Raw genomic sequence first — 16,050 nt, forward strand, 5'->3', positions numbered from 1 at the left:
TGGAGTCATACTTGGCCACTCCATCACCTCCACCCTCAGCATCTTGGAGTTGTGTTTGGACTGAATCATGTTGGAAAACTGCCATCTTCTGCTTTAGAATGTCACAGTTCATGTTGGAATTCATTTATCTGTCAAGGAACCGCAGCTCCCCCGCGCCGGCAGTAATCATGCAGCTCCACATTACGACGCTATCACCACCATGCTTGACTGTAAGCAATACAATAATCCCTCGGTTAATTGGTTCCAGACCCTAAGATATAGTGAATTCTCTCAAAGTAGGATTTATGAATGGAATATTTTCATTTTTGGAGCATAGAAACCTTGTTTACGGCCTTCTAAATATGGTATTTAACATTATTAGAGCCCTCTAGATATGAACAATATAGTAGCCATATAGTAGACATAATGATAGTAAATAAGCAATTTTAGCCACTAATGCTTGTGTGTGTTGCTGTAAATGTGTTCCGTTGCTAGGTGAGTTGAGTGGGGGGGCGAACAGGAAGAGACGTCATGGGTTCAGAGTTCAGTGTAAGCGTGCCGTGGGTTACAACCGCAACAGGAGCCCATGTTAGGGACTATTGTGCCTGTTGTGAGATCATCCATCCATCCGTCCATTTTCTATACCACTTGTCCTCACCGCTTGTCACAGGGATAGGCTGGAGCCTATCCCAACTGATTTTGGGCGAGGGGCGGGGTACACCCTGGACTGGTCGTGTTGTGAGATCCTTCAAGCCTGCAATAATAGCCTGTTGTGACCAGCCTAGATACATATCACAACATCTTTGAATGCGTCTTCTTATATTTGTATTTTCATTTATTTAGCCATTTTTACGTAAAGAAAAAGTACAAATTTGCTTAAATAAGCACATACTGTATGTTTTCCGCAACCACTAAACCACTGAAAATTATGATTTATTAATAGATATTTTTGCAAAAACACAATAGAGCGAAATGTGAAAATTCAAAGCACAATGTGGCCAGGGATTACTGTACACAATTATCTTTCTAATCACTTCTCTTTCCAGCTGTTTAGACAATAAGGGGTTGTGTGTTTCCAGATATTCAGTGGATAGTAAATCGATACTGTTATCCAAGCTGTACACTGACGAATCATTTATAGTATTGTCCCTTGAGAATACAGTATATACTGTAAAAAATAATGTTAAATAATGTCATATGTTAGATTGTCAGCAGAAGTGAACATAAATCCTGGGTCCACAGTCTGGATTTACACTCAACTGTAATGGTTTCATTCTTGGCCAATGCATCAGTCTTTAGGTAGGTTTGATTTATTCCTGCTAACATTAAGATGACGTTACAACGTACAAAATGATTACACATGAGTATGCCATGTTTATGGGGTTTGTTGAGTAAACCACTTTATGTAGTTTGTTTGCTTGATCACAAGTGCATTTTGAGCAGCGACTTTTCCAGCAAAACTATTTTTTTTTTACTCTAAATAAATGATGGTATTCCAAATCGCTGAAACATTTCTGTCCCCCAGTGAGGGCATGACAGAAAATAATTGAGAACCAGTGCTCTAACCTAATATAACACCCAGTAGATGAATTTGTTTTGACCTTTGACCCTTAGCTTAAGCGCTCCCCCTGAAGGTTAACCAGTGTTATGAAGCACGTTCCAACATAAACAAATGGTATAACTATGCAGGCTGCAGTGTTTAGCCTTTGATTGCACTTTTCTATGCTTTCCCCCTTTTAGCAATGGCCAGTACGCCTTTACATTGTTGAACAAGATTAAACACCCTTACGAATCAATTTTTACATGACAGACACTTCCTATACTGTGGAAGAGCAGGACATTTTTCCACTTACTGGTTATATGTAACAAAGACAAAAATGTAGGGAAAATGGGCTCTAAGATTAATTTAAACGGAAAATAAAGCACATTTATGTATGAGTGTTTCTCATAAAACTACAGAATGTGTAGTCCTATTTAGCTGTTAGTCTGCCCGAAGCCCAGTTATTATTTTATTATGCAGACCATGAAAGGAAATGGGCTTTAGATGCATGAAAAGGTTTTCAGTGTATTGTCAAGGATTCAGTCTGCAGGAGAGTGTACTTCTCTCTATGTATGATCCGACTGCACTAGGAGGTCGTCAGCGCTGTACTGAGAGTCTAATGGACACATGAGTGGTCTTTTACAGATAGCGAGCCACTGTTTTATCTTCTCAGTCTTTAGAAAAAACAGGTCGGCTAATGAAACAAACAGCCTTGCAATAAGTGTGTGGCATGCCTCTTTTAGCAGGTCATCATTACCTAGGGAACAGAGTGTGAAAGAAAACAAGAATGACAAATTATCTCCTACATTATGTGACATTCTGTGAAAGGAATATTCGGTTCTGCAGCCTCTTGCCAGTGGGTTAACTTAGGAGGACCTGGCAGAGACAACTGCTCAGTAAAGCCCACCCACGGAACAAGGAGAAGAGTAGGAGACAGACCCATAGATTACAAGATAAATCAAGGCTTAGCTATTGTCACTGCTATTAAGAAGGTAATTTGCTTCTGTTTTCCTATCTGGTCAAGAAAATACACAGGAATTAATCAGCGGAATTAAACCAAAGAAATTAAAGCATAAACAACAACATTGGGTCCCCAGAGGCTAAAAGACAACAAGAAGACTTGCAATTGGATTCTAAACAGCTAATTTCTCTGCTGGTTTGCATCAGCTACATTGGTCTAACACAGGGGTCACCAATGTGGTGCCCGCTGGCACCAGGTAGCCCCCCACGACCACATGAGGCACTCGCAGGCCTGCTTTTCATTCAGGTTTTCAGTTAATAATGTGAGAACACTAGAAAGAAAAGTATTCTGAAACATAAAATGTGAGTTGTGGATACCAGCATTTTGTTAATGTTTTGGTAAAACAAGCATATTTGATTTGTTTGGGTTGAAATAAAGTATGAAAATCATCTCTACAAAAATGAGTAGCTCGTGGCCATTTTCATTTTCTAAAAGTAGCTCTCACAAGGAAAAATGTTGGTGACGCCTGGTCTAACATTTACAATTTCCTTTATAAGAATAAGCAAATACAATTTTTTTTGTGTTAATGACATTCGTACAGTGTGGGGATGTCCAAAATCGGAAAAAAGAAAGGATGCAAGGGCCACTTTGATATTTTGTAAAGCAACACATGTAGCTATACATGCTAATAAGTTATATATATTTCAAGAAAAAAACTGCATCTCAGCTTTGTGATATAGGTGAAATAGCCTATTACTAGCTCTTTTTCTCTTATTTTTGTTGTTGTTATTTTTTTCCATCTGTCTCCTTAAACCATCTTTGTACATTTTAATTTTGTAATACTATGACTTTATTCCCATAATATTTTGACTTTATTTCCATAATATTACAACTTTTTCCCCAACCAAATTTTCATAAAATTCAGACATTATTTTGTTTCGCGTTATGCTGCAACGTCTTTTTTTTGTTTAAAAAAAGTATTTTTTCTATAATTTCTATAATTTCTTGTGATACTTAAATGAAATTATTTTTCTCATAATATTATGAGTTCACGCTCATAAAATTGCGACTTTTTTCTCGTTAGAATACAACTTTACAGTATTTTGACTTTATTCTCATAAAATGACAGCTGTTTTTTCAACATTTGCTGTTTTTCTTTTCAAAGTCTTTTGGTTAAATTATATTTTTAGAATCTGTGGCAGGCCAATAATAAAAAAACAGCCAAGGGCTGCAAATGGCCCCCAGGTCGTACTTTGGATCCCCATTATACAGTGGATGTGGACGAGGGGTGTGTAGATCGATCCTAATAGCGATAATATGTATACCAAGTGTAGCATCAGTATCAGGATCGATATTCTAGGGTGACAAGCTCAATATTTTTCAATTCTATTTTCACAAATACAAATACTGTGTTGTTGCAGTGTTCACAGTGTCACGTTGTTGGTATTGTTATATTTATACTGCATATTGTTTACAAAGGGAATAAGTCCTTGGGTACAACAGGGCAAATAGGCGGCAATGGTAGTAAAAGCAAATTCATGAAAGCATCCTGGCCGGACCGGAGGTTTCAACCCCCTGCCTGAGACTGTCAAACCAAAGAGAACCTAAGGTATGCTGCCATCCTGTGGTAGAACCAAAAACACCAAGATCACCACTTTATGCTGGAAAACGACAATGTAGTTTATATTGAATCTTTTTTACAAACCATTTTGGCATTGTTGAATGAATTTTAGTGAAGTTTTCATTTGGAAAATATATAATTGTCGTCCGTGCTTCTAAATTAGCCTAAAATTGCACATCTGAACATAATGCAGTCCTTTATGTCAAGATTTCAGTTTGAACAACTGGCTTTCAATTGTTTTTTTATATCAGTCCACCGTTCAAACCATGCAGAAACATTTCTGCAAGGATGCCTTCATGCTACTGAAATCATATAGGTGTACCTTTGCCGATTTTTGGAACGATGTACATGTAAAAAAGTGGGGGGAAAAATTTGTGTAAAAAGAATGTGTTTTTAATTTAGTTAAACACATTAGGCGTTATGTAAACATACTGTTGCTTAAATGGTTAAAATCCCCCAAATAGAATTAATGTTTGATATGTATATTTCAGGGAGAAGTATTTATAAAAGACTGACTCGTGTAAAGTAGAAAAAACATATGTTTGGGAGGTTTGGGTAACATGCACACAATAATTACAGCGATTTTGGGGATGCAGTCATTTTTGTCCTGCGGACCTTGAGTGTGAGTTTTTGTTTCGAATAATACACTGTAGACAAAAATAACAATAGGCCCACCTGAAAATCAGTTTTGTGCCAATCACTGACCCATTTCAGGGCCTGATCATAATAATAAGCAAATTACTCGTTACATGTTATTGTTTTTTACTTTTACTTTTAATAATAAATAAATAATATTTATTATTTTATAACCTCATCAAAATAGAATTCATAGCTATGTACTATATTTTTCTTTGACCCCACCAAAACAAGAGGGTATAAGGATAATCACTGTGATAATTTGATATTTACTTAAAGTAAAACTTCAAATGCATTTAAAGAGGTCTGAACACGTCTCTTTCCTAACAGCGTTCCTGCGCAGTTACCCGCAAAATTACTTCCTCCTCAACATTCGCAGGAACAACATGACCATCGAAAACGATGGTCATATAACAACCACCTTTAGGCCTATAGCCTTCCGCTGGCACTAGAAAAACCTATGTTATAGAATATCATACACTATATTTAGATAACTAACTTCACATGTACTATTTATTTATAGAAACTCACATATAACCTCTTAATACATTGTAAATGCATTGTAAATATATAACAAAATATGTTAGGTACGATATGCGCAGGATTTTCCTTCACATCCATGCTGGGCCGGATCTCAGTGCGACAGCGCGGCGGATGCTACCTTCTGGTTTCTTTATGTCGGACTTGGTAAGAGCGTTGTTTTGCAATTTAATATAGATTTTGTGTAAAAATGTCGTTTCACACAGACATTTGTAATCATGGAGGTTTGAATAACATGTGAACTTGTCTTTTGTTTGAGCGTGATTTCTGTTTGAACACAGCATCATATTTTCTTACGTGAGTCCCTTTCTTTGACAAGCTAACTTTCGAGCTAACGGTAGCGAATGTTTATTTTTAAGTTGATCTGTAAACTTTGCTTCTTATATTGGAATAGCAGACGCATAAGTGTGCAAATACGTAAGTAACAGGATGCTTTCGAATGTGGCGTATCAGCGCTTAATTAAGAAATTCTACTGTAATTTGGGAGGATTTGTGCTAGTCCGGGTTTGTTTGACGTCATCAGTGTGCGACGCGCGGCTGAGGCATGTTTATATGTCTATTTTTGCAGCCTCTTTACATACTATAAATGTATTATAACACAGGTGAGCGTTGTAACACGAACATGTACTTACTTTATCCTAAAGTTTGTGCAATGCTTCTTTTTTGTACGCAGTGGAAGGCTACATGAGCTCAAGCTGAGATCTGTGCAGACCACAGTCTGCCACTCTTTTCTCTTTTGCTCAGTCTGATCCAGCTGCCACGATGGCCTTTGTGCCTGCTCCCAGCCCTACTGTGGTGGACCAGACCACACTGATGAAGAAGTACCTGCAGTTTGTGGCAGCTCTCACCGACGCAAACACACGTACGTTCAGAATAGATTTTACCATTTGTTGTTAGGCACCTATGTTTAGCATGGGCGATATGATGAGGGCGATACGCTTTAGTCCAGTCAAAGGTACATGTTTGTGAGAGTGTATCTCTGTGTGTGTGTGTGTGTGTGTGTGTGTGTGTGTGTGTGTGTGTTTCCTGTACCTTTTGATCAAACTGGCAATGAAAGTAAAACTGATAAGATCTGAGTAGTCCCTGCTGAGCATCTCGAGAAAGAAGGCTGTGAAAATGAAACTGTATTTAACAAATTGGACGAATGATGCCTGTGTGTCCCTTAACGTGCAGCTGATGAGACTAAACTCAAGATGATGCAGGAGGTCAGCGAGAACTTTGAGGTGAGTTTGACATATTTTATCCAGTAGTTGATTCGATTTAAATTAACTTCATATTACACTTTCAGAATGTGACTTCTTCGCCTCAGTACTCCACCTTCTTGGAACACATCATCCCTCGCTTCCTCACCTTTCTTCAAGACGGCGAGGTGCAGTTCCTTCAAGAAAAACCAACGCAGGTGTGAAAAGTTAAAAAAATACACCAAACTTCTTCTTAGAGCTGCAAAATAAGTGTTTGCTGTTTTAATATAATCTAAAATTGTATCCATTGTTGCAGCAATTGAGGAAGCTCGTGCTGGAAATCATCCACCGCATCCCCACAAATGAACACCTTCGACCACACACCAAGAACATCCTGTCTGTGATGTTCCGCTTCCTGGAGGTATGAGTCCTGGAAGATCCTTTAAACACTTGAAATTAGGGTTGGGCGATAACTTTTATATACCGGTATAAATTCCGAGTGAAAAAAGACGAGAAGCACGTTTATTCTTGCACCCAGCTCGTTTTACAGACGTTCTCAACACACAGAGAACAACCTTCCGGCCTTCAAAATAAAAGGAATTGCATGGGTGACTACATTTTCCTTAATTACAAGCACTGGCATTACAGTTTGTTGAAGATTTTGTACCAATGTGTGCAGAGGCTGACATCCCATTAGAAAAGTTAGCCAGTTTGTTACCAATAAATACATTTGAGACAAGTGTGTTTAATTATATAGGCTAAGATTTGTAGCTTTTTATACAAGACTCCACTGAATTGAATTATATCGTCATATCGTGATACATCTCAAAAATATCGTGATACATGCTAAGGTCCATATTGGCCAACCCTACTTTAAACACCAGGTTTGTTTTATACTTTGGCCGAATTTTTCACTTTGAAATTGTGTTGTGATTGCTTATTATCAACTCATCGTTTTCTAAAGCTTAGTAAATGCAGGCAATGTTGTAAATATTAGTGTGGGGTTTTTCAGACTTTTTTTTCTCCCCTTCAGATTGAAAGTGAGGAAAATGTACTAATATGCCTCCGCATTATAATTGAGCTGCACAAGCAATTCCGTCCCCCAATCTCACAGGAGGTAAGTTTCTGGATGCCTGATTGCTTATTATTGATCAGATCGTCCTATGAAATTTGCATCTAAATAATTGTGTCTTATTAATTCTCACTGACGTAGATTCTTGGATGTCTTTAAAAGCGATTGACCTAATGTCTATTACTACTGTAATGCTTCTTCATGTTGCACACTTGTTTTTGTTTTTAAGTACATTTAATTATGTACGCAATGCTATCTCTTCAGATACATCACTTTCTGGACTTTGTGAAGCAGATTTACAAAGATCTCCCTAAAGTTGTTGTAAGTATCTGCTCTCGAGCAACTCCTGCTTTTTTTCCCTATGTTGTTAACTGTATGTTTCTGCACCTACTAGGCCAGGTACTTTGAGAACCCTCAGGTGATAGCCGAGAACACTGTTCCCTCTCCAGAAATGGTGGGGATGATAACCTCTGTGTTGGTAAAGACTGCACCAGAGAGAGAAGACAGTGAAACCCGAACGGTAACTTACACTTTAGTGTCTACCGCTTGTAACCACCAGATGGTGGCAGTACTCCACGTTAGACCCCCGTGATAGTCAAGGACTGTAGTCCGACTTACATGAGCTCATTTGCAGCTTTTGTTGTATGATAAAGATAATGCAATATTGACTGTTGCATTTTTTTATTTTAAGCCTAGTAACAGAGAGAAAAATTACATTAACTTTTACACCATGCATGTTGGATATAAATTTTGCTGTGTTATGTTCTAAACACACTCGGTGTACAAAAGTAATCTTTTTAATCTAGGCTACAATAGACTGATGCTTGATGTGTTCAGCCTGTATTAATTCCCTTAATATCATGTAATGTTTGAAATTGCTGAACTGCTTTACAAGCTACAAAAAACCAGCCATGCTTAACTTTTTTGCTTGAGGCAGTGGCTTGTAATTTGCTCGTGTGGATTGAAACGTACAGAAGTGTACATCTAATGCGGCTGCGTCATCAGGCACGGTAATCTTGTTCTTGACTTTGCCTCTGTCTCCAGCACACCATCATCCCACGAGGTTCTTTGTCTCTCAAAGTGCTGGCAGAGCTGCCACTCATCGTGGTGCTGATGTATCAGGTGAGAGAAATGTACCTTCATCTTCCTACGCAGTTAAGTAGGAAAAGTGTCACTATTAAAGAAGATATGATTTATGAGGTTGAATTATTCACAGAGCTTCACTTCTTTCGCATTTTGTTGTGTGACAGCCTCATTCCAAAATGGAATAAATTCATTTTTTTTCCTCAAGGTGCATAAACAAAGTATGCCATTAACGCTATGAATACTTATGTACGTGTCGTTTTTTAAATACATTTGCAAACATAAAACAAATACTTTTTAGTGTTGTCATTATGGGGTGTTGTGGATAATTTTGAGGGGAAATACATGAATTAATTCCATTTGGAATAAAGCGATCACATAACAAAATGTGGTAAAAAGTGAAGTGCTGTGAATACTTTTCAAATGCACTGTAAAATTGGGACTTTTTTTAAGGTGTTTACACTGCACACTTGATTGTCTTATTTGCATTTTTGGGTAATTGGAGTCAGGAGAGGTGTGACTGCTCTAAATATAATCATATCCTCCCCAAAAGCACATAGCCGTACATTGGATCCGAGAATGAGAAACCTTATCTGTAATTATGTAGGTGTGTGGCAATGAAATGGTTCTTTGTTTTTTCTGTCTCCACAGCTCTACAAGCTGAATATTCACAATGTGGTGTCGGAGTTTGTACCTCTCATCATGAGCACTATCATGCTGCAGGTGTCTCCACAGGCCAGGTAACATCCATTTGCTCAAACAGAAATTTTCCAGCCCCACTAACTAAATTAATTTTCATTTTTATGGCCTTTCCGAATGAGATTGGGCATGCTTTTAATAGAATAGCCCCCGTCTCCACACTCAGACACACACACACACACACACACACACAGTCCCCTCATCGCAGTACTTTTTTTGATGGTGTTGCTCAATATGGTCACGTTCCATTTAGGGAAGTTAAAATAGGAGAAATTGCCTTAGCAGGAGGTGAAATTTGCGAGTAGGAAGATGGTTGTATTAGCTTTTCAGGACGGGAGGAAATGGAGCAGAGTTAATTAAGGAAAAACAAACCTCAGGATTCTCTGGCAGGTATGGAGAAAGTTTCTTCATGAGTCTCATGAACAGCTGCCACACAAATAAGCAAACCATGCATGTAGAATTGAATCCCCATATGTAGACCCACATTTCACCCTTCATTAATTGTCACCTACTGCAGGCGTTGTGTCGATGAGGCTAAATCACTCCTGTGCACTTTTTTTTCTTTTCCAGGCAGCACAAGCTTTATAATAAGGAGCTGTATGCAGACTTTATTGCTGCACAGATCAAGACGCTCTCATTTTTGGCCTACATCATCCGAATCTACCAGGTACACCTGTTTGATGAGTTTGGCTTTCATTTCCCCCCTAAATTGTTAGTTAACATTGAACCACACTTTCAAAGACAAACATCTCTGCAATGACAGCTTTTTAACTCCCATACAGTACCTCACAAAAGTGAGTACATCCCTCACAGTTTTGCAATGCATTATATCTTTTCATGGGACAGCACTGAAGAAATGACACTGTAATACAATTTAAAGTAGCAATGTGCACGTGTCTGTAATGTGTGCATGCGTGTGTGCTATGTAATTGAGGTGGTGAGAATGAACTTTGCTTTATGCAGAACTTATGCAGAATGTCTGTAGTGGCGTACTTTCACACACACTTCCAAATCATTTTGTACACACACAGAACATGCATAGACCTCATTGTTTTCCACACCTTCATTTATTCATGGAGGTCTACTATACAGTATTTAGCAAGTAATCGGAGAACTCTAGATACTCTTTTTCCAAAAAAGCAACTACCGATAACTCTAGGCTAGCGTAGACTTCTCCAGACTGTGCAAAGCATGCACACTTTCCATCATCACTGAGCATGAAGTGGAGCTGAAAGCCCCTCCCTCACTCCTCCCTCCCAACTGCAAAAAACACCACATCAAGTAGTGACAGCAGAGCAGCTTGTTTGTAGTTCTAAACATATTTACCTTTCCTTTCATGGTGATAATGACTTTTTGCAAATGTTTCATGGTCATCATGGTCGTCACGGGCCATTATGCCATTAAGCCCCGCCCCCCACCGGAGCCCACCACATTCACAAAGTTCGGTAGGAAACACTTATCACCTGGACTACCACCTGGACAAATTGGACTATTTTTCAACAAAATGGAACCCTGAAATTAGAAAATGCATGTTTAAATATTGTTTAATTACAATGCGTTGGAAAAATGGTGCTTATAATGGAAGTCAATGGGGGTTTTTCGGGTAGGAAACACTATCGCCTACAATATGAAAATGTTTTGGCCCCCAGGGGCCTGAATGGGTGGGAAATTTGGAATCTGACCCTACAAAAAAAAAAAACAAATCGGCAAAATCAATTTTACTACTAATCTTATGTATAGCTCAGCCTGATCTTTGACATACTGTAGAGCCGCAGCCCCCTAACATTTATTATATGGAAAATAACTAGTTATATTTGTATTTTTCAAAGCGAAAACAGTGACATCATTGAATCAAATGGCCATTTAGAGGGTTAAAATAATACAAATATTTACATGTTTGGTATTTTTTTTTTTTTAATCAGAACTCAAGTTGGTTGAGAGATCTAACCAAAAAAAGTAGAAAAAATATTAATCTATTCTGTTTCTATAGCAGTTTTTGGTAGTAGACATTTTTTTTGTCAATTAAAGGGACTCCAGGTTTACAAGAAATATTCATATTCAATATTCCGGCTTATATTCAAAGTTGTCTTATATTCATTTACGCATTTGTTTGCTGCCATTGTAACGTTTCACAGTGCACACTTCCACAATCTAATGGCGTCTACTACCAAGAACTGGATCAAAGTGAATTAACTATTTTTTTATCGTTATTTTGATTTATTTATTTATGGTGACTGGTTGTTGTCATTCTACACTGAGTGTTGCTTTTAGTCATACGCTGCTCCTTTGTGTGTGTCCCCGTCAGGACCTGGTAGGAAAGTACTCCCAGCAGATGGTGAAGGGCATGCTGCAGCTGCTCACCAACTGCCCCTCGGAGACGGCTCACCTCCGCAAGGAGCTGCTCATCGCGGCTAAACACATTCTCACAACCGAACTACGCAGCCGTATGTTTCCACACACACATACAATATACCTACCCAGTATGCAAATGCATTTTATGCAGCATGACCATTGGACGACGCTCGGGTTCAATGCTAATTTTACACAAAGGCGTTCTTTCTGATTTAAAATTGCCTGCAAAATTTCAACACTGTTTTTTGTTTTACATTTATTCAATGTGTTTGTAAAAGAGAGGTTTTTAGCCCTCTTAGATCCATCAGGAAATTATTGAGCTACATTTTAAATGAACTAGGGTAACTCTCTGTTTACTACTAATCAAAATGTCACAACATATTTGCAAGACAAACAATGTGCAGTATCTTCTTGTGTTGCAGAGTTTATACCCTGCATGGATAAGCTTTTTGATGAGTCCATCCTCATTGGCTGTGGCTACACTGCTCGGGAGACTCTTCGGTAAGTTGAGTGTGCCAAATTTTTAGTAGTGCAAGTTTAATAGGTAAATAAGTGTTTCTTAGCAGGAAATGACACAAGGTAATAGCATAAGACTATAACACGTAATAGAAAAGCTACAATTTTATTTTATGTATGTATACAGTAATCCCTCGTTTATTGTGGTTAATTGGTTCCATACTCGACCGTGATAAGTGAATTTCAGCAAAGTAGGATTCCTTATTTATAAATTGAATATTTTCGTACAGTATAGAAAACCTGTTTACGATACTCTAAATATGTTTTTTAATAGGGATGAGCAAGTGCACCACTCTCTGTATCTGTATCTATTCATTCATCTAAATTATATGTGTCTCAGAGCGGGCGGGGTATAAACTGGAAGTGGGTGTGGCTTAAATCTGTACATAATTTTAAGTCTGAAATTGACATGGATTGATCAAAAGTTGCTCTATTTATTGTTTATTATTCAGCTGTATGTGTTAGAAGCAAGCAGACGGAAAAAAACCCCCACCAGAGTGACCGACGCAACACAAGGCGTTTACAGCTCTGTTTTGTCAAATGCATCGCATGCACCGAAACAAGTTTACCAAGTAACTTTAGATACGAGCTATAGTCACTTTTACACTTGTATTACCCAATATACACGTAGTAGACATATTGTGAGTAAATAAGCCATTTAAGACGTAAACTCATGCTCATGTGTGTTGCTATAAATGTGTTTCATAGGCAGGCAGACAGGAAGTGACGTCGGGGGTTAAGAGTTGAGTTTTAGCTTGCCGTGGATTACTGCAACAACAGGAGCCTAAGTTTTTATTTGGTACTATTGTGCCTGTTTTGAGGTAATTTTTATGCTTGAAAATGCTTAATTTAGGCAAAAAAATGGCTTATGCATACTTTTTGATTAATAATAGGTCGAATACAACCATGAAACAGCATGATTTATTAATGAATATATTTTTGAAAAACCATGATCGAGTGAAGCTGCGAAATTCGAACTGTGAAGAGGCAAGGGACGACTGTATATATTTTCACATACATGTCCCCCAATAAAACCGCAACAAAAAAAGATACAAGGTTGCAAATGTCAATGACGACAGCAAAATGGACCGTGTGGCCTGTGGGATGTACTTTGCCCATCCCTTCTTTAGATTAAGCTAGAAGTTACTAGTATTCTTTAAAATGGGTCAAAAGATATTGCTATATATTACTATCAATGTTTAAAAAAAGATATATATATATATATATATATATATATATATATATATATATATATATATATTTAACATGACGTCTTAGTCTTTTTCCACAGTCTTGGCAATTGTATGTTTAATTCTGGGCTTGTGTGTGTGTGCAAGTCACACACTAAGTGCCACTACCATCCAGATTGGTGGGCGATTGCTCAGACAGGTGGCTGTTTGCATGTTAATTAGGCACCTCTCAGGGAGGCTGACCGTATCCGAGATCTCTCTGACAACTTGTCATGTTCATCCACATCTCCTGAGGGCAGATTTCCCTGCAGGTCGTTTTCCAAACCTCTTTGACCCGCCACCCCCCCACCACTTCACTGATAAAACTGTCATTTCAAATTAGCACTGCATAGGAAACAAAGCTGGTGAGACCTAGTGAGTTTGTCAATGTCAGTGATTGACCTACCTGCTTGCTCTTGTACCTGTCTACCTGTCTTACATTTCCAACTTTTCTGTATATTTAAAATGTTGCACTCGTGTGTTGCGGTTGGTGTGTTTTTAAGTTGTCCCTGGTTTAATTTTTGGAAGCTTGTGTATGGTCTGTCCAGGTGAAATTGGTGACCACTGCTTTTTTTCACCACTTTTTTTTTTTAACAATGGCAACCAGAAAGTGTTTTATCAGATGTAAGAATTGTGTATCTAAACCCGAGTAAGGCAGCAATGGCAAGATGTTGTATTTTGGGGAAGTAAAGACCTACCTCATGGTCAATGCTCTTCTACTCTCGCCTCTTTTGAGCAATTGTGACAGAGTAGGCGTGGTGGAGCAAAGTGTGGAATCACAGACTGTGCTTTTTGGTCAACAGAAGAAGAATGCAGATTTACCCTGTACACAACTTAAGATTTATGGAGTATTTTATTAAGAGAAACTTGCTATAATGCCCCACTGGGATCCAATATCATTTTAAAAACCCCTGAAATGAGCAGGATAGTGCCTCTTTAAGGTTTTCTGACTTAACAGCGTGAATAGAAGAAACTATTTTTAAATACAAAATCAAAGACATAAAAACACAATAATTTTTTTGTATAAATAAAACTGATAGATTGACTTCTGGACATGCTGAAGGAAGGTCGAATTTATACGGCTGTAGGGCGCCATTACGGAATACTGTAAAGGACAACGGGGAGCCGTAAAATACTACAACAGGGGCAATATGTTTTAACAAAGATACAAAACATTAGAGCCGAACGACGTCAGGACGGTCAAATACGCATGAGTCACTTAATAATTTCTTGTGTCCAACCTAGTTGGTTGATCATTAAAATTTAAACAAGAAAGAAATGTGAGGAAATATTAATGCCTCTCTGAGAAATGTGTATAAAGTGTATGATGAGGTGTTTTACTGCCTTAAAACATATATAATAACTGTAAAAAAAAAAAAAGTTGGTTATTTCGTGGATTTCACTTATTGCGGGCTATTTTGGGAACCTATCACATGCAGTAAATGAGGGAACACTGTATACTGTCTCTAGATCTATCTATCTATCTCTAGACCCTGACTAGAACACAAACCGTATTTTTCAGACTTTTCTTGGGAAATAATACTGTCTTGTATTTGGTTGAATAAAATTTTATAACATTTCTCCTCCTGTTCCTGTTCCTGTTCCTGTTCTTCAGACCATTGGCCTATAGCACACTCGCAGACCTGGTCCACCATGTTCGTCAGAATCTACCCCTGACTGATTTATCCTTAGCTGTGCAGCTCTTTGCCAAGAACATCGATGATGAGTCTCTTCCGAGCAACATTCAGACAATGTCCTGCAAGCTGTTGCTCAACCTAGTGGACTGCATTCGCTCAAAGTCAGAGCAGGAGAATGGCAATGGCCGGGACATTCTCATGAGGATGCTGGAGGTAGCTAATTTTTAGCTGGGGTTAGTTTTTACACAGTGATGCAGAAACGTTGAGCTCTTTTCTGCTATTTTTGTATCCATCAGGTGTTTGTGCTAAAATTCCACACCATAGCGCGCTACCAGCTTGTCTCCATCTTCAAGAAGTGCAAACCGCAATCGGAGATGGGCGTAGTGGAGCCAGGGGGCTTACCAGGAGTACCAGCCACACCCACTCCTTCTACCACCCCTGCCATTCCACCTCCTGCCCCTCCCACACCTGTTACTAGTACACCTCAACCCCCTTCTACCCCTTTCGACCGGCCAGGTGAGAAAGAAGACAAGCAGACGTTTCAGGTGTCAGACTGCCGCAGCTTAGTCAAGACTCTGGTATGTGGAGTGAAGACCATCACATGGGGCATCACTTCTTGCAAATCGCCTGGAGGTGAGAGGACAGACAAATGCTGGACATCCATGACAGTTTGTTTGTCATAAATAGACAATAATTATTATTTTATTGTTTAATAGAGGCCCAGTTTATTCCTAACAAGCAGCTGCAGCCAAAGGAGACACAGATCTACATAAAGTTGGTCAAGTATGCCATGCAGGCCTTGGACATTTATCAGGTACTAAGAAAGAACTTTGATTAGTTTACTTTGTTCAGCCGAATATAAGATGTTTTTTTTTTTTCTGGGGAGAAAAGAAGCCTTAAAAAAGCAGGTGGCACCAAATAACTCCCAAGCAAAACATTGCTTTTCTTCCTGTCATTCACGCATACCAGTGCAAATTAGAAGACAACAGAGGAGCAGTTATGAC

At 38.5% G+C, this 16,050-nt stretch overlaps 1 protein-coding gene across 2 annotated transcripts in view; it reads left to right on the top strand.

The window, feature by feature from the left end:
- The first annotated feature begins 5,363 nt into the window (after positions 1-5,363).
- The window catches only part of trrap (transformation/transcription domain-associated protein), a 79,866-nt gene continuing 69,179 nt past the window's right edge, over positions 5,364-16,050 (top strand). For both annotated transcript variants that reach the window (XM_054768140.1, XM_054768141.1), the window contains exons 1-16: positions 5,364-5,424; positions 5,951-6,139; positions 6,451-6,500; positions 6,566-6,676; positions 6,775-6,879; positions 7,492-7,575; positions 7,795-7,851; positions 7,925-8,050; positions 8,575-8,652; positions 9,265-9,353; positions 9,883-9,979; positions 11,618-11,756; positions 12,087-12,165; positions 15,025-15,259; positions 15,343-15,679; positions 15,763-15,860. In XM_054768140.1, coding sequence (XP_054624115.1) covers positions 6,040-6,139; positions 6,451-6,500; positions 6,566-6,676; positions 6,775-6,879; positions 7,492-7,575; positions 7,795-7,851; positions 7,925-8,050; positions 8,575-8,652; positions 9,265-9,353; positions 9,883-9,979; positions 11,618-11,756; positions 12,087-12,165; positions 15,025-15,259; positions 15,343-15,679; positions 15,763-15,860 — 1,785 coding nt within the window. In that variant the 5' untranslated portion in view covers positions 5,364-5,424; positions 5,951-6,039. The remainder of the gene's footprint in view (positions 5,425-5,950; positions 6,140-6,450; positions 6,501-6,565; positions 6,677-6,774; positions 6,880-7,491; positions 7,576-7,794; positions 7,852-7,924; positions 8,051-8,574; positions 8,653-9,264; positions 9,354-9,882; positions 9,980-11,617; positions 11,757-12,086; positions 12,166-15,024; positions 15,260-15,342; positions 15,680-15,762; positions 15,861-16,050) is intronic.

This window comes from Dunckerocampus dactyliophorus, chromosome 2 (genome assembly GCF_027744805.1).
Source record: "Dunckerocampus dactyliophorus isolate RoL2022-P2 chromosome 2, RoL_Ddac_1.1, whole genome shotgun sequence".
Lineage (NCBI taxonomy): Eukaryota > Metazoa > Chordata > Actinopteri > Syngnathiformes > Syngnathidae > Dunckerocampus > Dunckerocampus dactyliophorus.